Source organism: Phyllostomus discolor, chromosome 3, assembly GCF_004126475.2.
Source record: "Phyllostomus discolor isolate MPI-MPIP mPhyDis1 chromosome 3, mPhyDis1.pri.v3, whole genome shotgun sequence".
NCBI classification, from domain to species: Eukaryota; Metazoa; Chordata; class Mammalia; order Chiroptera; family Phyllostomidae; genus Phyllostomus; species Phyllostomus discolor.
The window spans coordinates 165,323,195-165,340,635 of NC_040905.2; the positions used below are offsets into that span (position 1 = coordinate 165,323,195).

At 41.5% G+C, this 17,441-nt stretch overlaps 1 protein-coding gene across 1 annotated transcript in view; it reads right to left on the bottom strand.

Moving 5' to 3' along the window:
• Positions 1-17,441, bottom strand: part of DMRT1 (doublesex and mab-3 related transcription factor 1) — a 102,231-nt gene that overhangs the window by 45,872 nt on the left and 38,918 nt on the right. Inside the window, exon 4 of the mRNA XM_028525127.2 lies at positions 1,747-1,891. Within this exon, the coding sequence (XP_028380928.1) occupies positions 1,747-1,891 (145 nt within the window). The remainder of the gene's footprint in view (positions 1-1,746; positions 1,892-17,441) is intronic.

Here is a 17,441-nt window from a genome sequence, read left to right on the forward strand (position 1 = left end):
TTGCCTTGCTCTGAATTTACACCTTTTCTCAAGAATGCCAGTGCTTCTAAAAAACATTCCATTATTCCTGGAGAAAGGAGCTCAGGCACTTTCTTCCTGAAAACAGGTTTCATTGCTAATGTTCTGAATGAAGGAATGTTTCTTTAAAGGCCTCATCCTTAAGTTGCTCACTGGTTCAACGAGACAATGAGGACTGTGACCATTCAGGATTGTTTCCTTACAGAACAAGCTTACTTAAAAATAGTACCTAAATCATTTGTTCATTCATTCATCACTCAACCAATAAACAGCAAATAAAAGGTATCACAGCAGACAAAAAGGTATGTGAGATGCGTGATCTCTATCCTTAAGGAGCTTACCGTCCAGATAAATATACGTAATCAAAGTATGAAAGAAAGACTGTATGGGCACATGTTATGCAGTATGAATATTTATAATAGAGATGTGTTTGTCCATTCCAATGAAATATGATTATTAATAAAAGTCACAGTACAATCAACAATGTGGACTTCAATCTCTCTTTAGTTCACACTGATCACTTCCCTCAACCTATATATTCTATGTTAATGGAATCCTTCACTTTATTTTAACATGATTTAAATAAAGTGTTAAGTTGCCCAGCTTTTTTAGACTTAATTGTTCTAAATTTGTAAATTAAAGTATGGTTCTGATTCTCATTCTCTAAGCACTTGCTTTACAGAGAAACAAGTTCTCTATAGAGAGTCAAGCTACTGAAAAAGCAAACTTATTTAGTCCAAGCTAAGTTCTAGTAGTTTCTCTACCCAGTCATTCACGATTGCCCTGATTTCTGCTTACCGCCTCAACTGTGAATGCTCACTTCCCCAGATCAAAAGATGATGCTTAAATATAAAGAACTTGAGAACGGGTCCTGGAACTACAGCAGCCATAAAAGACATCTATCACCACAGTGTAAATGTTGGGGAGAAGGTTAAAATTGAAGTTGAGCAATTGTGTATTTCAAAGTGCTTTGGTTCATTAAACAGTCATTTTTTACTTTAAAGCCATTTTATCAAAGTTATTTGCATTGCTACTGCATAAACTCTGAGATCTATTGTGTTCAAAAATGTTTTATTATGTTATTTTATTTCTTCCCCCAAAAGATAAATACACCTTCAATTTTAAAATGGAAAAGTTTCAGAAAATGAGTATTCAGTATATGGAAATTCACTTCAAAAATATCAGGACTTGGACTCACATTTAAAGTGCCTCTGTATTTCATATTGATCCTCAGAAAACACACTTTTTGCTTCTGAAGACAGTGTCTTATCTTACTCTTGTCATTCCAGGTATACAGAAAAGGTAAATATAATATTAAGAATATAGCAAAGCAGGCCCTGGCTGGCGTAGCTCAGTGGATTGAGCACGGGCTGGGAACCAAAGTGTCCCAGGTTCGATTCCCAGCCAGGGTACATTCCTGCGTTGCAGGCCATAACCCCCAGCAACCGCACATTGATGTTTCTCTCTCTCTTTCTCCCTCCCTTCCCTCTCTAAAAAAAAATAAATGAATAAAATCTTTTAAAAAATCATCTGTTTAAAAAAAAAGAATATAGCAAAGCAAAATCATTCCATACCAAAAAAATTTAAAGGTACTATATAGGAGTCACAGAGCAATGAACTTTCCAGCAGCTCCTAACTGATAAGCCCTCAGAAAGCCAGAGGCCCAGTCTAGACACTCGTCCTCTCCCTGCCACCCCCCAGATCCAGCCTGAGTAACCAGACACCTACCACTCGCTTTGGCTTCTGGGTAAGCAGGGCCATCCTCAAAAGTGAAGATCTGGGGCACGCTCTGGCCCAGGTAGGAGGGAGGCGGGTAGTAAGAATGCATCCTGTACTGGGAACTCATGGCATGGCGGTTGTCCGAGGTTTTCATCTGCTTGAGAAAAAGACAAAATATATTGAGACTGAAGTTCCATTTTACAATCATTTCAAAAATTCCCTAATTCTTTAAATTAAGGGAACAGCCTACTAAGTTGGAAGTACCCTCAACTATGAACATGCCCTCTAGTATACTGACCCTGAAAACACTAGAACTATGCATTCCAAGGTGCCTTTTCTACCCGGGGTCCCTGCTAAAGCACCTCTAAAATTCCATCTCATCATACAATGCCCAATTAATGAGGAATAAAGAGAATAAGGCAGGAAAGACGGGAGAGCATGCTTTCAGAGCCAACAGTCTGCTGTGGCACTGACTAGCTCGTTTGACCGGCAGCCAGTCTTTGAACCTCCTCACGTGTCCTCGCACGTAAAACTGGCATCTTCCCTTAGTTAACTCTCTCAGTGTTCATAAAGGGAGTATTTTTTAAAACACAGCATGACAATAGTGTGGAGGTAAGCTGTTGCTGTGCTGGATATCGTCACTCAGCATCCATCCCAGCCTCCCTATGCCCCACCCCCAGCCTTCTCTATGCTATTCCCTCTATTGAGGAACAAAAGTTTGATATCTATTTCACAGACTCTCCTGTCACCAGGGTTCTGGAAGTGATTAGGATTCTGCTAACAAGACATGGAGTGAACTATGGGAGATGGAAGGGAAGGCAGAAGGGACCACATGCTGTCCCTCCAGCAGCAGAGAGCAGCTGACACTTGGCATTCATGCATTCTTTTCTGGCAATTTGACCTTGCCTTTGAAACCACGGGATAGCTTCTATTAAGGAGCAGTTCACATAGCTACTTGGCCTCTCACTCAAAGCTAGGGAGACAGGACCTGCAGGTATAGAGGAACCCCCCCTTCTCCCTTCCCCTTTCCTGGCTCCTCCCAGGAAACTATGAACACCTAGAACTGTTCTGTTTCCTGCACACACCTTGGTACAGGCACGGAACATTAATGCACCATCATATTTCCACAGCAAGAACATCTAGACTTCAATTATTTATACTGCTTTAAAATACTAAATGTAAATGGTATTAATTTTATCAAAAAAGAAGTCAACCTAAGGGAATATTCAGAATAAGCCAATTCTGTTCTAGAATTAAGGAATGATTTTGAAATTATGTTTTTCAATCAAGTCTCTAGAAAGCTACTTGATTAAAAAAAAAAAAAAGTACTACCCTGGCTGGCGTAGCTCAGTGGATTGAGTGCGGGCTGCGAACCAAAGTGTCGCAGGTTCTATTCCCAGTCAGGGTACATGCCTGGGTTGCAGGCCATGACCCCAGCAACCGCACATTGATGTTTCTCTCTCTCTCCCTCTCTCCGCCTTCCCTCTCTAAAAATAAATAAATAAAATCTTAAAAAAAAAGTACTAACCTACAAACCCTGGCAGGATAAAATTAAGTATAGGGCTTCCTCAAGATCTTCTATGGACATCCAAAGTTTGGACAATGCCTCAAGTAATATAGGCTGAAGTGTACTTTGAATATTATAGCATTGCTTGGTGGAAAGGCCTAAGTCCTTGATTTTCCATGTGTTGATTTGAATAGCTCAAGGAGGTCATTTTTGCCCTTCCCAGCTATTCCCCAGCACGAAGGTATGCTTGATGAGTGGACTATTTCTTCTTGTAGAAGCAAAGAAGGCACCATTCCACTTAATTACCTTTCAAGTGAAGTTTATCTGGCAAGTTCCTTTTATCCTTTCTAGTTTCTTTTCCTGAAGCATATAAAATGGTACCTCTTCCAGCTCAATCATCCAATTTTCATTTTCTACCATCATATAAATCTTTACTAAATAAGTGGGCATGCAAGCAATGCTTGGAAAGAGCAAAAGGGGGAAACCTGGCCATTCTTCATGTGTGAGCCCAAGTGAGGAGAGCCATTAAGGAGGTAGGAGATCATTAAGGAGGAAAGTGACAACAAATGAAAATGGTGTTTCCTACACTGACCCAATTATCAGTTATAGACCAATGCTTCCCAATGCTCTCTTGATATGTACAAAAACAGCCTGGGGATCCTGTGAAAAAGTAGATTCTGACTCTGTAAGTCTGGGGTGGGGCCTCAGAGTCTAACTTACTCCCAGGAGAGCTGATTCTGTTGGCTCAAAAACTTCATGGTGTTGCCCTGGCTGGTGTGGCTCAGTGGACTGAGTGCCAACCTGTGAAGCAAGGGGTCATGGGTTCGATTCCCAGTCAGGGCATATGCCTAGGTTGCAGGTCAGGTTCCCAGTATGGGGAGTGCAAGAGGCAACCACACATTGATGTTTCCCTTCCCCTCTAAAAATAAGTAAAATCTTTTGAAAAGAACAAAAATCTCATTGTGGTGACAAGGGACTAATAGGGATGTCGAACACGCAGCCTGCAGGCTGCATGCAGCTCAGGGTGGCTACAAATGTGGCCTAACACAAAATCATACATTTACTTAAAAACATTATGAAAATTGTTTTGTGATTGTGTATTATAATGTATTTAATGTGTGACCCAAGACAACTCTTCTTCTTCCAGTGTGGCACAGAGATGCCAAAAGGCTGGACACCTCCAGATGATCCTTTCTCTCATACTTAGTGCCATTAGTGGCCCACGACCATAGAAAGACCTTCTAAAAACTCTTTTGACCAAATGTTTACACCCATCAACTTTCTATCTGAACTATGAGAAGGCAGAAATGATGTCATTTTAAATTTTTCAGTAGTCTTATTTTTACACATGAGATTCCTCAGAACTAAGGGATTTTTTTCCAGGGGTCTCCCACCATCTAGAATTGCTGCAGCAATAATAACCAACTCAAAACACATTTTGCACAAGAGAAACATTTCTGCCTCTACAGGCCTTTCCTCAAGCTGATTACACAGTCTCAGTAATGAACATTAATTAGAAGACAAGTGCCGACTGTTCATCACCAAGCGTCCTAACATAAACAATGGTGCCTCCCTGTCTAGGGCTGAGCTGGTCACATCTCTCTCTGGTGTGACAAGATCTTCTAGTCAGAACTTCAAAAAAATGCTTTTCAATTTCCCACCGGTGCAAGAAAATTGGAAGGATTTAAGCCTATAAACTTGCAAAATGCTGGATTCTTTCCTTTTACTATCAGTTTTGTATAAAGCCCCTTTTCAAAATATTTGAAAAACAGTTACTGAGTTTAGAGCCAGGGTCGCCAAACTTTTTGTTAAACAGTAAATATATTAGGTTTTACAAGCCACAGGGCCTCTAGACAATCAGTAAATGAATGAGGGTGGCTATGTTACATAAAACTTTATTTACAAAAATGTGCCCTCATTCTCAACTTTCACCCCCACCGGAACAGGGAGAGCAGAGGCCCGCGCTAAGGCCTGGGCTCCACCCCAAAGTGTTGGACCTCACTGGTCTGGGATTCCACCTGGGCCCTGGGTTATTTCAAAGCTGCACAGGTAATTCTAGTTGAAACCAGACTGAAACAGTTAGAATTACCTATAACTAGTGTTACCTATATGTTTCCCATACCCCAAGAAGTACGAAATCCCAACATCCCCAGTAGTACCGTAACTAAAAAATAAAAAAGTTTAACTCTGATAAACAGACTGGCCAACTGCTGCCAACAGAGATGCAGATAAACTGGAGTTCTTTTTCTTTAACTAATGCTTGCTGGAAAATAAACACATTATCAAATCCATGCATGGTTACTTTCCACCTTAGTACCTTTTCTTTTTTTTTTAGAAAGCATCAGATAACAAGTATTATTTGGAAACAGGAATTGAGTTACTTGAACTCAAACATTCAATTTCCCCAATGAATCCCCAAGATCACTGGGCTATAAAAAACTTTTGGCAAAAGAAGAAAAAGATACAAAGGGTCAGACTCCATCAGAGGTTGTCAAAATGTGAACTTACTGAGACCATCAATCACTTCCGCTACTTCCAACGGGAAGAATAATGTACAAATAACCATCCACGTGACAACATGGGCATAAGAAAGAAATACCATTCTATGTACTTCTAAGTGCATGTGCAAACCTCTGAAACATGAAGTTAAAACTGAACTGTGATTCACCCAGAAAGCCCAGAAAGGAGCGTGACCAAATGCGATTTAAACCTCCAAATCACTTCTTGCTCCAAATCTTAAAAAAAAAATTACAGTCCTGTTGCTTTAGGGTTGGACAAAAGGGGTAAATAAGGAAACTTTAAAATCTGTTGCTTTACTTTAAGCCAGCAGTGCTCAGCGATGGGTGATTCGTGCCCGGAGGACATTTAGCAAAATCGGGAGACACTTTTGATTGTCACACTGGCTGGGGGTGAGCAGGTGCTACTGGCATGTAGTGAATCCATACCAAAGATGCTGCTGAACACCCTACAATGCACAGGATAGTGCCCACTACAAAGAATTACACAGCCCAACATTTCAATAGCGCCAAGGTTGAGAAACTTGCTTCAAGCTAACCTAACCCTACCATCCCCTTGTGCTCAGCCCATCATCTCCACTAAAACAGCAAAGTTCTGCTGACGGACAAAGGTGCCCCCAAGTTAAAGGAACTGTTCACTTCTTCTAAAAGGATGTAATTTTTCCCCTTTATGCATTCCTGCCTTAATATTCTCTAGATTTTTTATTCCTTTAAATTAAACAAAGTAAAACCAAAAAATCCAGGATTCCAGTGAATAATAACTACTATTATTATTAACGTGGTAGCTTGCAAGCAAGAAGCTTGTTTTATAATTTTATTAGCCATCCCAAGTCTCTGCGGCAGAGTACAACCTGTGGACAGGAGTTCAGCTGGTCGGCTAGTTCATGGTGTCACTAACTATTAACCCTGAAAGAGAACCTAAGAGCTTTAGATTTTATTTTATTAAACTGTTGGGAGCATACAGCACAATAAATCTGAATCATTGGTTTCATTTTACATACTTTAGTCACCCTTTTTCATAGTAACAATAAAATCCCTATAAAACATAAATGTTAGACCTCACTTTCTTCTCTTGTTCCCCCTTCTTCCTTGTCCCTCTGGTCCTCTAGGCTTAGTTTCATCTCTCTTAACTTCCTTCACTTCCTTGACTGCACTCATCTTGTTCATATTGTAAAATGCCTTCCACTCTCCTCCCTAGAGGGAGCAAGAGAAAAGGAGACAGAAGGAGACTGGCCTTGTGAGGACTCTGGCCCCAGGAGGGGATTCTTGCAAAGCCTGGGTGGACACCTTCAAGGAGCCAAGGAGGAAGGTGCTGAGCTGGAGGGTCAGCATTTAGAGGCTGGGGGACAAACAGCTGTTTGTCCAGAAATGATCCTAAAGGATGCTCTTCCTTCGCAGAAAGGAGGCTGGGGGATGGGAGAGGCAGACATACCCGGAGAGATAGAATGCTCATGCCATATGGCAGAGAGGACAAATCGTCTAAGGAATAATACATCTAAGATACTTTCAGTTGTCCACCTCATGTTTCCCAAAGCATCACAACATCTGATACTACAAAAGCGAAACAACACTTGCATGGGTAGTATTTCCAAAAAGGATGGAAGGAAAGGAGCTCATCTTCAGGCTTGGATTATTATCAGGGTAGATTTTAAAAATACAAAAACAGCCATAAGATGCACCACAAAAAAAGAAAGTCATTTAGAAATACAGAACCAAAAATGACCACTGGAACATGGAATTTTGGATGGGGCATTGAACAGGGACTCTCATCACTGTTGTATAACCTCTAAGGGATGGAAACCCCACCTGATGTCAGGATTATATGTGTATTTGTTAGTGGCCCATTCTGCTTGTTCTTATTTAAAAACACTTTTAAATCCCTAAGTTTTTATCTGTGTTGCCCCATTGTTGGTTTTCACCATCTGTATTAGTAGTACTGATGGAATAAAGTTTACTCCCCCATTTGGTGGTGTCCAAAATGCAGCACTGTGACCCTTTCATGGGCCAAGAACAATTCAGAGAATTGTAATCAGAATTAAAGGGAAAAACACTATGTCAATGAATGGAATGAAACAATAGAAATATGAGAATCCACTGTACGTAGTATGGGTAAGAGCTGTTTTATGACACCTCATTTTGTGTTTATATTCATGTATAAATAGATGCTGTATCACAATATACAACATTTCTTACTGTGGGTCTCAGTCTAAAATGTTTGAAAGACACTGATGCATATAAATCTGGTAAATGGAATCAGGGCCTTTGGGAAAAGGCGAATGTTAAAGATGGTTAAAAAAAAAGATGATGGTTCCTTTTCCTGGGACCTGGGAGGTTTTTGATGCATTCACGAAAGACAGAAGGGCGGTCTGTTTAGAGACAGTTTCTGGCTGGGACACCTTCCTCATTATCACAAATCCATGGAAGATTGCTAGCACGTCAGTCAGAAACTCACATTTGTCTGATTCACAAATCTAAGACATGAACCCAACTAAAGTCATGCATTCAGAGCCAGGCAGAAGAGCAAGCATTGTTTATGTGAAAACCAATAGGAAAGAGCACTTCAGTAAGTGAGCTGGTGGGAAAAGGAATGATGAAAATTGTATTTTAAATATTCGGTTACTAAGTACCAAGACATAGGATGACTCTCCAATATCTCTAATATGTCAAGATTCTGAAAGCATTACAGAATACTTCTTAAGATAGGCAGAGAGGGCTTCTAATGGGGACATTCTTAACATTGCTGAGAAAATTGTTATTGTCTATAGGACTAACAAAATTTCAGAGGAAGAAATGAGCATTTATTGAGAGATACTATAGAGAATTGTCATCTCATGGTCATAATGTAATAATCATTAACACAGAAACTTCTCAGAGATAAAATAACTTGGTTCTACAGAGAGAAGGCAGAATTCAAAGCAACTGGACCCCAGAAGCTTTTCTCTACTAAACGAAGCCACTTGCCCAACTTTAAATTAAGGTATCTGCTATTTGTTATCAAGACCTTGTCACTGCCTTTGGCTTTTAACAACTCCTCATGTTTTCACTGCTTTGAAATAAAGTAAGAATTTTAGGGGGGCAGTCTGAAAATGAGAAGAAAAGATGCCTGTAATCACACATTTAGGAACTTTGATTTTAGGACCGGAAGTAACAGAGGCATCCATATCTGTCCCCATTTTGATGGACAAACTTAATTAACCTTTGCTACTCTGTTCCAACCTACTGTTTTAGACAAAACTAGTGACCCACAAACAATATGTTACCATCAGAATCTCAATGGCTGCGACACCAAGAGATATAGCTTCATCAGCAGTATCGGGAAATAAGCCACTTGGATTAGCTGCTCTAAGAAATATGGATTATATTCACGTCACACATGATCTGTCAGAAACATTAGGATACTTTTAGCATAAATCAGCAATGTGAAGGGTGTCTTATGAGTGCTGAACATGATAGACTGCCTGAAGGGCAAGGTGAGATGTCTGGGGCCACCTTCTAAGTTAAGCATGCACACACACTCACATGATTTTACCTGAACTGGTGTTAACATATCTGAATACAAGCTGCTGACTGCTGGTGGGCACACACAGCTCACCATGGGCTAGTGGCATGGAAGGGCCCTTCCCACTCCAAAACAAGATAGAGAGAATCCACCTCTCAGTAAACAAAAGAACACAAGAAGGACAAGAAAATGTTTTCCTAAATTACATTAAGTGTGTGTGTGTGTGTGTGTGAAGAACCATGCTTAAGAGCCTTGTGCTTAGTAATGTAAATTTAATGAATACTATCAAGACATAAGACCCTCCACTCTCTCTACCATGTAAATTCTCTGAAAACATTATATAAGACATATGATATCATAAAAGGTTACAAGAGATATCCTAAGATATAAGAAAACATATAATACCCCTCAAGGCTTCATATAAGAAAAAACAAAGAAATGTTTTTAGAAGACAGAGATATGATGGGAGTGAACATACCCTCTGCAGTTAGGCAAACCTGGGGTTCACACTCCAGCTCCCCCACTTGCCAGCTGGGTGATAATGGCAAATTAGTTCCTCTCGTGAGCCTCAGTTTCCTTGTCCACAAAAGGCAGTAAGAATCTCTGACAGGGAGGTGGTTAATGGTTCAGTGTAATGTCAGATATGAGGTGTCCAGCACCATGAGGCTGTTGGACAGCTGTCCTGTCCCTCCTTCCCCTTCTGGTCTCCTCAGCGACCTCCTGCTGGGGCACCATCATGGGGAAGGTATTGATCACACTTGAGGACCCCTCTCTTGGGTTCCTACCAAACAACTCGGAGCCTTTTCATGGGCATGACAGGGCTCTAGTAACAAAGGGAGAAGCAGAGAAACCTGACCATTGTATACTTGAAATATTTTATGGACCTAAACATTTTGTGTGTTATTTAAAAGAAAAATTCATTCTCTGAAAATTTTCTACTTGTCAAGTTTTAAAAAGTTGAAAAACCAACTCAAGATGCTACACTGCCACTATCAAACACAGAGTGGGCGGGGGGAACATTCCTTCGTGTGTTTTAGTTTTATACTCTTACCAGAGACATGAAATTATTATGTGTACTTTCCTTCTTCCACTACTGGCTGATAAGAACTGGGAATTGCTAAAAAGAATGTCTGTAAGAGGAAATATGATAAAAACAGTGTGAAAAATAACATGAGGAGATCATCTTCTTCCCCCTGTTTCTCCATCTTCTTATGAACCCCTTTCCTGGAGTGCATCTCCAGGGTGATGCCCACAGGACTGCCAGGTACCAGGAGGGGGCACTGAGAGCAATGCGTCCTGGGGCGTCTCTGTAAAGGATCTTTAAAAGTAATAAAGCTCACTGAAAGTCAATCTGCTTGTAATAATCACTATGCAGTGACAATTGTAAACAGAAGCAGTGATAAAATGCTCAGTCTGATGCCCCACCCACCCACCCACCCTTTGCTGCACAGGGCTCACCCTTTCTACAAGGCATCACAGCTTCTCCAGGAAACCGAGGCCTCTGATCACAACAGTGACTGCAGAGCTCCCACTGTCCTTCCATTCTTTCTCACCAAGCACGCACTGTGGGTACTTGAGGGGTGAGAGAGTCTAGCTCAGAGCCGGGCCAGGAATTGGCACTTGATAAATGAAGGATCAATGAATGCATGCAGGAGGTTTTTACATACGCTCTGAACTATGGCGGGGATTTTTTCTAATTCTGTTCTTTTTATTTTTCCACTATCATATGAGGGAAGACCCCCCCCAAAAAACCAGAATTTATTTATAAAAAATTGTGTATTTATTCTTACACATGTAAACTTCAGTCACCTTCAACATACTCCCTATTTTGATGCAGTACACCTATAGACATTTTTTCCACTGCTCAAAACAGTGTTTGAACTTGATGATTTTGATGCCTTTTAGCGCTTCTGCTGTTTTTTGTTTCACCTCTTACACATCAGCAAAACATTTCCCTTTGAGGACTTTTTAATCCAAGGGCAAAAAAAAAGTTGCTTGGGGTGAGATCAGGTGAATAGGGAGGTTGGGGCAAGGGGGGCGTGTCATGCCATTTTTTGTTCAAACACTGCTGAACATGCAGCACAGTGTGGGCAGGGGCACTCATAAATCACCCATCATGAAATGGGCAAATGTGATTAAAGAGTTCAAAAAAAATTCACTGAACCTAAATGCAGCCTCTCACAACAATGCCAGCTAGTGTGCACTGATACAGATGGGTTCCTAGTACACTCACCTAGTGGGGGGAACTATACTACAAGGCGCCTGCTCTCCAGAAGATAATTCTGTTTTTTTGAGGGGTCACTCCTTAAACACTGCCTTGATTCTGGTCTATATTTGGCTTATGAAGGACACTTACTGTATTTTTTGGACTACAGGACGCACACCCCCCTCAAATTTGGGAGAAAAATGGGGATGTGTCTTATAGTCTGAATATAGCTTACCTGGCGCACTGTGGGGCTAGGGGGTGGCCTATGTTATTTATGTTATTAAATATTTTACATTTTTTGCTTCAAAAGTTTTTTCCTATTTTACTTCTCTAAAGCCTGGGTGCATCTTATGGTCCAGTGTGCCTTACATTCTGAAAAATTTGGTGATAGGCCACAGAAATATGAACTCCCAAGAAATTTGATAATCACTCATCCAAGTACTGTACTTAAAACATTTTGATAAGCAACCAATTTTATATCATATTCACAGCTACGTAACAAAAAGAAAAATAAGCTAAATAGGAAAACAACCAGGTATTTAGGTACCAGCCCAGGCAAATTGAATCTGAAAGCTCTCAAAACTGTGATCTAATTATCTAATTTGCAAGAAGATGACAGAATCCCCAAATGACTGTATTATTTACCAACCTGATGCTATTGTGTCAGAGGTCAAGTGTGTTAAAAAAAAATCTCTCAACAGACTAATGCATTTCTTTCTGCCTCCGACTGAATTGTGGAACAGTCCCTAGAGAATACCACCCCTTTCTATGGTTTCCAACTTAGTCTGTATCACACTGAACTCCTGTACAAACGGAAATGAACCTGTAGGACAGCCCAGGATTTACTGGAGTTCCCCGGAGGTTCCTAAGAACCTGAGGTTATACTCTGTCTGGATTTCCTGGGATGCTGCTGGGCCATGTCAGCCAGGCTGAGAAAACAGTTCCTTTGGTTGTCTAGCGCCCAGCCCTGCCCCTGAGTCTTCTCTCTGAGTCTCAGGTGCCTCTGCCTTCCCCAGGTTTCTGGAGACCAATTCTACTTTCTTTTATAATCCACAGGTTTTTAACCAAATGCTCTGCAAAAATGGCTCTACTGTGTTGTTGCTGTAGTTGTGGAACATTCTTCAGCCCCACCTCTCAGTGCCTGAGTTCAGTCTCTAGAAGGCCCCCCAGCTCCCTCAGCTTTGGCTCCAGACCGAGTCACCAAGGATGTCATCATCACGGGTGCCAGCCCTCAAACAACTGCCCTCAACACAGGACCGACAGCATGCAAGTGATTAAACATTCTGGGAAACAGAGCAGCAATTCCTTCAGGAAAAGGCACCCTAAAAATCAGATGATGGCTGTCATGACCACCTCGAACAAGACAAAAGAGCAATTCCTTTGTGCACATGCACATGAATAGGGGGTAGATTGGAAATGGAAAGTCAGTTTTGCACTCACTGGGGCTGCAGAGCTCTGGGGGGGCTCACAGGGAACTACTGCTGTCCTCACAGTGGCTGCTGGTGAACCAGAGCTTTTCTCCCCACGGGATTCAGAATGTGCTATAAAAGGCCCAAGAGAACTGGACTTATTATCTCTCCTTAAAAGAGAAGACTCTGATGAGGAGTTATGTTTTTGCAGAGGAAATTACAGATTTGGCTAAGACTTTACAGGCCACCTAGGGGAAAGCGTCTAGTAAAAGTGATGGAACCCCCAAACGTGGGAAGCCTGACACCTTCACCTCACTGGCTTCAACTTCCATGGTCCATTGGGACTTTCATGTTTCTTTGGACAGAAGATTCTCCAAGACTGGTCTTCCAACCTGGCAGGCCCTGTCCTCCCTGTACTAGAAGGCAGGACCTATTCGGGGTGCACATGAAGGACTCCCACAAAATGCAGTGCTAGTGTGAGGGTAATCACAGGACTGCTGTAAAAAAGGAAGGAAGAGACCAAAGCACTCTGCCTATAAGGAGTTAAGCAGAAAGTTAACACAATTGCTTAAAAAAGCATATGGAAGACCCTGAAGAACTCTGCTGTCGTCACAGTGACACAGTGACTGATGCCGTGGCTTCTAGACTCTCTCTGGACTTCAGACAGGTAAACTGTGGAAAAGGGGGGTGTGGCGGGGACACAGAAGTAGTTCTACCAACTTTTTATGTTGCCAAGTAAGTGTCTTGACATAAAAATCCTGCCATTTAGTAGGATCATCATTTTACTTTTTAGAGTTGGAAGGGTATGGTCTCAAGAACAATTTCTGGATGTTTACAGTAGCTCTATTTATAACCACCCCAACTGGAAGTAACCAAGGTGGCCTTTAACAGGTACATCAGATAAACTGTGGGACATTTGTGCGATGGACTTAGCAATTAAAAGGAATGAGCCCCTGACACATGCAGCAATGTGGATGGATCATAAACTCGTTTTGCTAAGTTAAAGACACCAACCCAAAAGGGTACATATTGTATGATCCACTCAAATAACATTTTGGAAAAAGCAAAACTACAGGGACAGATAAGGAGAATAGTTAACTGCAAAGGGGACACATAGAGGAATTTTAAAAAAGAACAATTTTTGAACTGAATACTTTAGCTTTAGGAGAAACCCACTTGACCTCTTTTCCTCATTACTCTGCAGTATCTTGCATACACCACAGTGAACTGCTAGACACGTTCCCAGTAAAAGGAGAAACAAGATGACACCAGCATCCACTATTGGTATCTAGACTGAATAATGCACTAAGAATATAAGTAAGAACTGGAGATATTTATAGGGAGAAGAAAAATGTATCAGTAGTTTTGTATAAAATGACTAACTAGAAACCCCAAAATAAGCAACTATAAGGTTATCAAAATTACCAGCATTCACAAAAGTGACCAGATATGAAATAAATACACCACATCATAGCACTAAAACTTGTAACCCTTTCAGTCAATAGAAATTTATATCTCTACTAATTCCCTTCAAGAAACCAAGTTATGAGGGGAAGGGTTTGCAGGAACAAGTATAGACACATGGACAATAACAATGGAGGAGTGGAAATGGGAGGGAGGTGGGGAGGGCTGGGGGGTGAGCTGGGATGGGGGTAAAAGGCAGAAAACTATACTTGAACCACAATTAAAATATAAATTAAAAAAAAGAAACCAAGTTATGGTTGTTATCCCTAACAGCCCAAGTCAAATACCGTATCTATTTTAATTACCTTTCCTGAGGGTAGAAATTGCTTTAAATGTCTTAAACCAGGTATGTTCTTATAAACTATTCTTGTGTCTGCTTGCAAACTTTTCAGTTTTTCCTTTCAAAAGAGAGAGGCTCCTGTCCAGCAACAGAGAGTGACCGGTAAAAAGGGAAGCCAGGGCTAGTTCAATCAGTAAGACTCTGGCAACGGAACTGGGTGGGCAGCCTTGAGGGTCACAGGATTATTTGTAGACAGAACCCTTTCCCAAGGGTAGGAAGGCCCAGGTTTAGGACCTGGCTCTCCATTAACAGCTGTGTTCCTCAGGCAAGTCACTTAAACATCCTCAGTCCAGAGCTACCCAGGAGTTTGGGGTGACCAGGTGCACATTATCCTGGGGGCCTGACAGCACAGCTTGGTGGCCTGAGACAAGCACAAGTCAATTTAAAAATCCAAGTGGATTTTGCATTCTGCCTTCTCCCTGATGTATCATTTTTTAAAAATTTGGGAATATTTTAAAATAATGATTGTTAATTATAATTACCTCCCTGGGAATGAGAGTCAAGTTTAAATCTTAGATTCCTATCCTGCTCCCTACTTACTGCTGGACCCTCCTGCACAGCTACCATGGCACAGATGTGGAGGGGCTGTGGCCATTCCCATGAAGCACATGCTCAAGAAGTCACTTCTCAACATTCTTTTAGCTCACAGGTTATTCCGACACTGAGCCACAGTAATAAAAGAGGAGGCAGTGTGAAAACTAGGGTCCCTGCCAGATGGCTGGTTACAGGATTAGGAACATAGGGGTGGGGGAGGGGGGCACCCCAGGGGTGCTCCCAAAGGCATTTCTCTGTGCTCCAAGGCGCAAGTCCCAGAATCTGATTTCCTTCCTGCCTCTACCTCAGGTTCAAATCCAGGCTATGTACATGATCCTCAACTTCTCTTCCCGTTTTCCAGGTGATAACAGCAGCCTTCCCCCCAAGACCCGCCTTTCCCATTTTTGTCTGCTTGGTTCAATGGTAGATTCCCTAGGACACAGTAGGACCTCCATGCATGTTTATTGAATATATGAATGCATTCCAGTGAGGTACCTAATCATTAATGGATAAGTATATCATGAAACATTTCAGACTGAGCCCAAAATAACCACCAGAGGAAGGAAATCACCTACACGGCCATTTGACCACAACCTAACTGTGGTCTGAATGGGACCCTACAATTTGGTGGCACAAGCCTCTGATAAGCAGTCTAGAAGGTGCCTGCCACAGGGACTGAAAGCATTTCCCAGGTACAGCTCTGAGGCCTCCCATATTTATTTCTGCTCACTTGATATGCACCTCTCCCTTGTCAACCTGGTACAACATGTTTATTTAAGAGATAATGTTGCCGTGGAGGAGTGCACAAGGCAATAAACAGCTTTTGCAGGCAATTAAATGCAGAACTGAAATTGAGCCTCTGGTCAGTGGAAACAGCCATTCATTCTGAGTTTGTACCACTGTCACAAGTGTTATTCCTGTTTCACAACAGGACAGGAATCTGTGATTGAGCCACGAATCTCCACAGGCTAGAGACCAACCTAAAGCACCAGAAGCAGCTTTCAGTACGCAAGCATTCACAAGAAAGAGACTTGGGATTCTGGGATGCTGACCCAGTAGACTGCTCTGTTTTTCACATAGGTTTTGTACTTAGTAGGTATTCAATAATTATTTGTAGCTTGCTTGATTTTATAGGAGACTTATTATATGAAGTCTCAATGCTACAGTTTCTCTGCAAAAATTCAATACCCTCCCAACTAATCTGTAAGAAGTCTAGCTTTAAAAATTTTTGATAGAGTTGATTTTTTTCTAGGAATCAGCAAAGAGAGGAGCTTTTTGCTGAAAAACATTCATGTTGCTCCCTCAACACACACTGATACATAAAGCAGCAAGGGTGAAGAGTTAGGGGGGAAGTTGGGTCTTAGCAACAGAGTAAAGGAAGCAGATGGAGGAGACACTGGCTAAGATTCAGGCCCTTCAGTCAAGCTGGGGAATCGGACCAAGGGAGAATCCAGTCCAAAGAGACTAGCACAGGTGCTCTCCAGGTGCAGCTGTGAGACACCTTCTACAAAGGAGACAGAAAGGCATGGCAACCACCAAGGGGGAGCCTTCACATAGCCCACGTAGCCCTCTCCTAGAAGTTTCTGCCACAAGGGAGCAACACACTGCCCAAAGAGCAGAACCACTGCACACTCCTCAAACAGCAGAAATAGCAAGGGTGGAGGGAGGCCTCATGCTGGATCACTGTTCCCTACACCTCCGCCCAAAGGACTGTGGTTAAAACAGGAGACATCCAGTTTTACCCTGTAAGCACTGGTCATAAGTAAGTATTATCTTCAGGTGTTCACCACTTAATTAATACTTCTTTATAACATATACACCTTAATAAACATATTTTGCACCATCATAATCTTTATATATCCTTTCAGTTTTGTATTTTCTATGTGGATCAAATTCTTCCCTAACCCTGATAAACATTATTCCATATACATTCATACTGGGTCCACATTCATATGTCACAGCCCTTTAATAACTACAATGTGCATTATGTATACCCTACCTTGTTGCAGAGGGGATTCGTGGTGGCCAACTAAAAAAATACATATGAACAAGAGGTTGAAAACTAAATAGGTTTAAAAAGAGCATTCTGAGTGAAAATAACAATGAAATAAGTTCACTACTGTTAATATTAGCATGGCATTTCTGGGTGCACAGAGAAAACCTTCCATGTATAGTAACCATCTCAGTTCAGCTGTTACACTGCCTTATGTACCCATCAGCCCTGAGTCT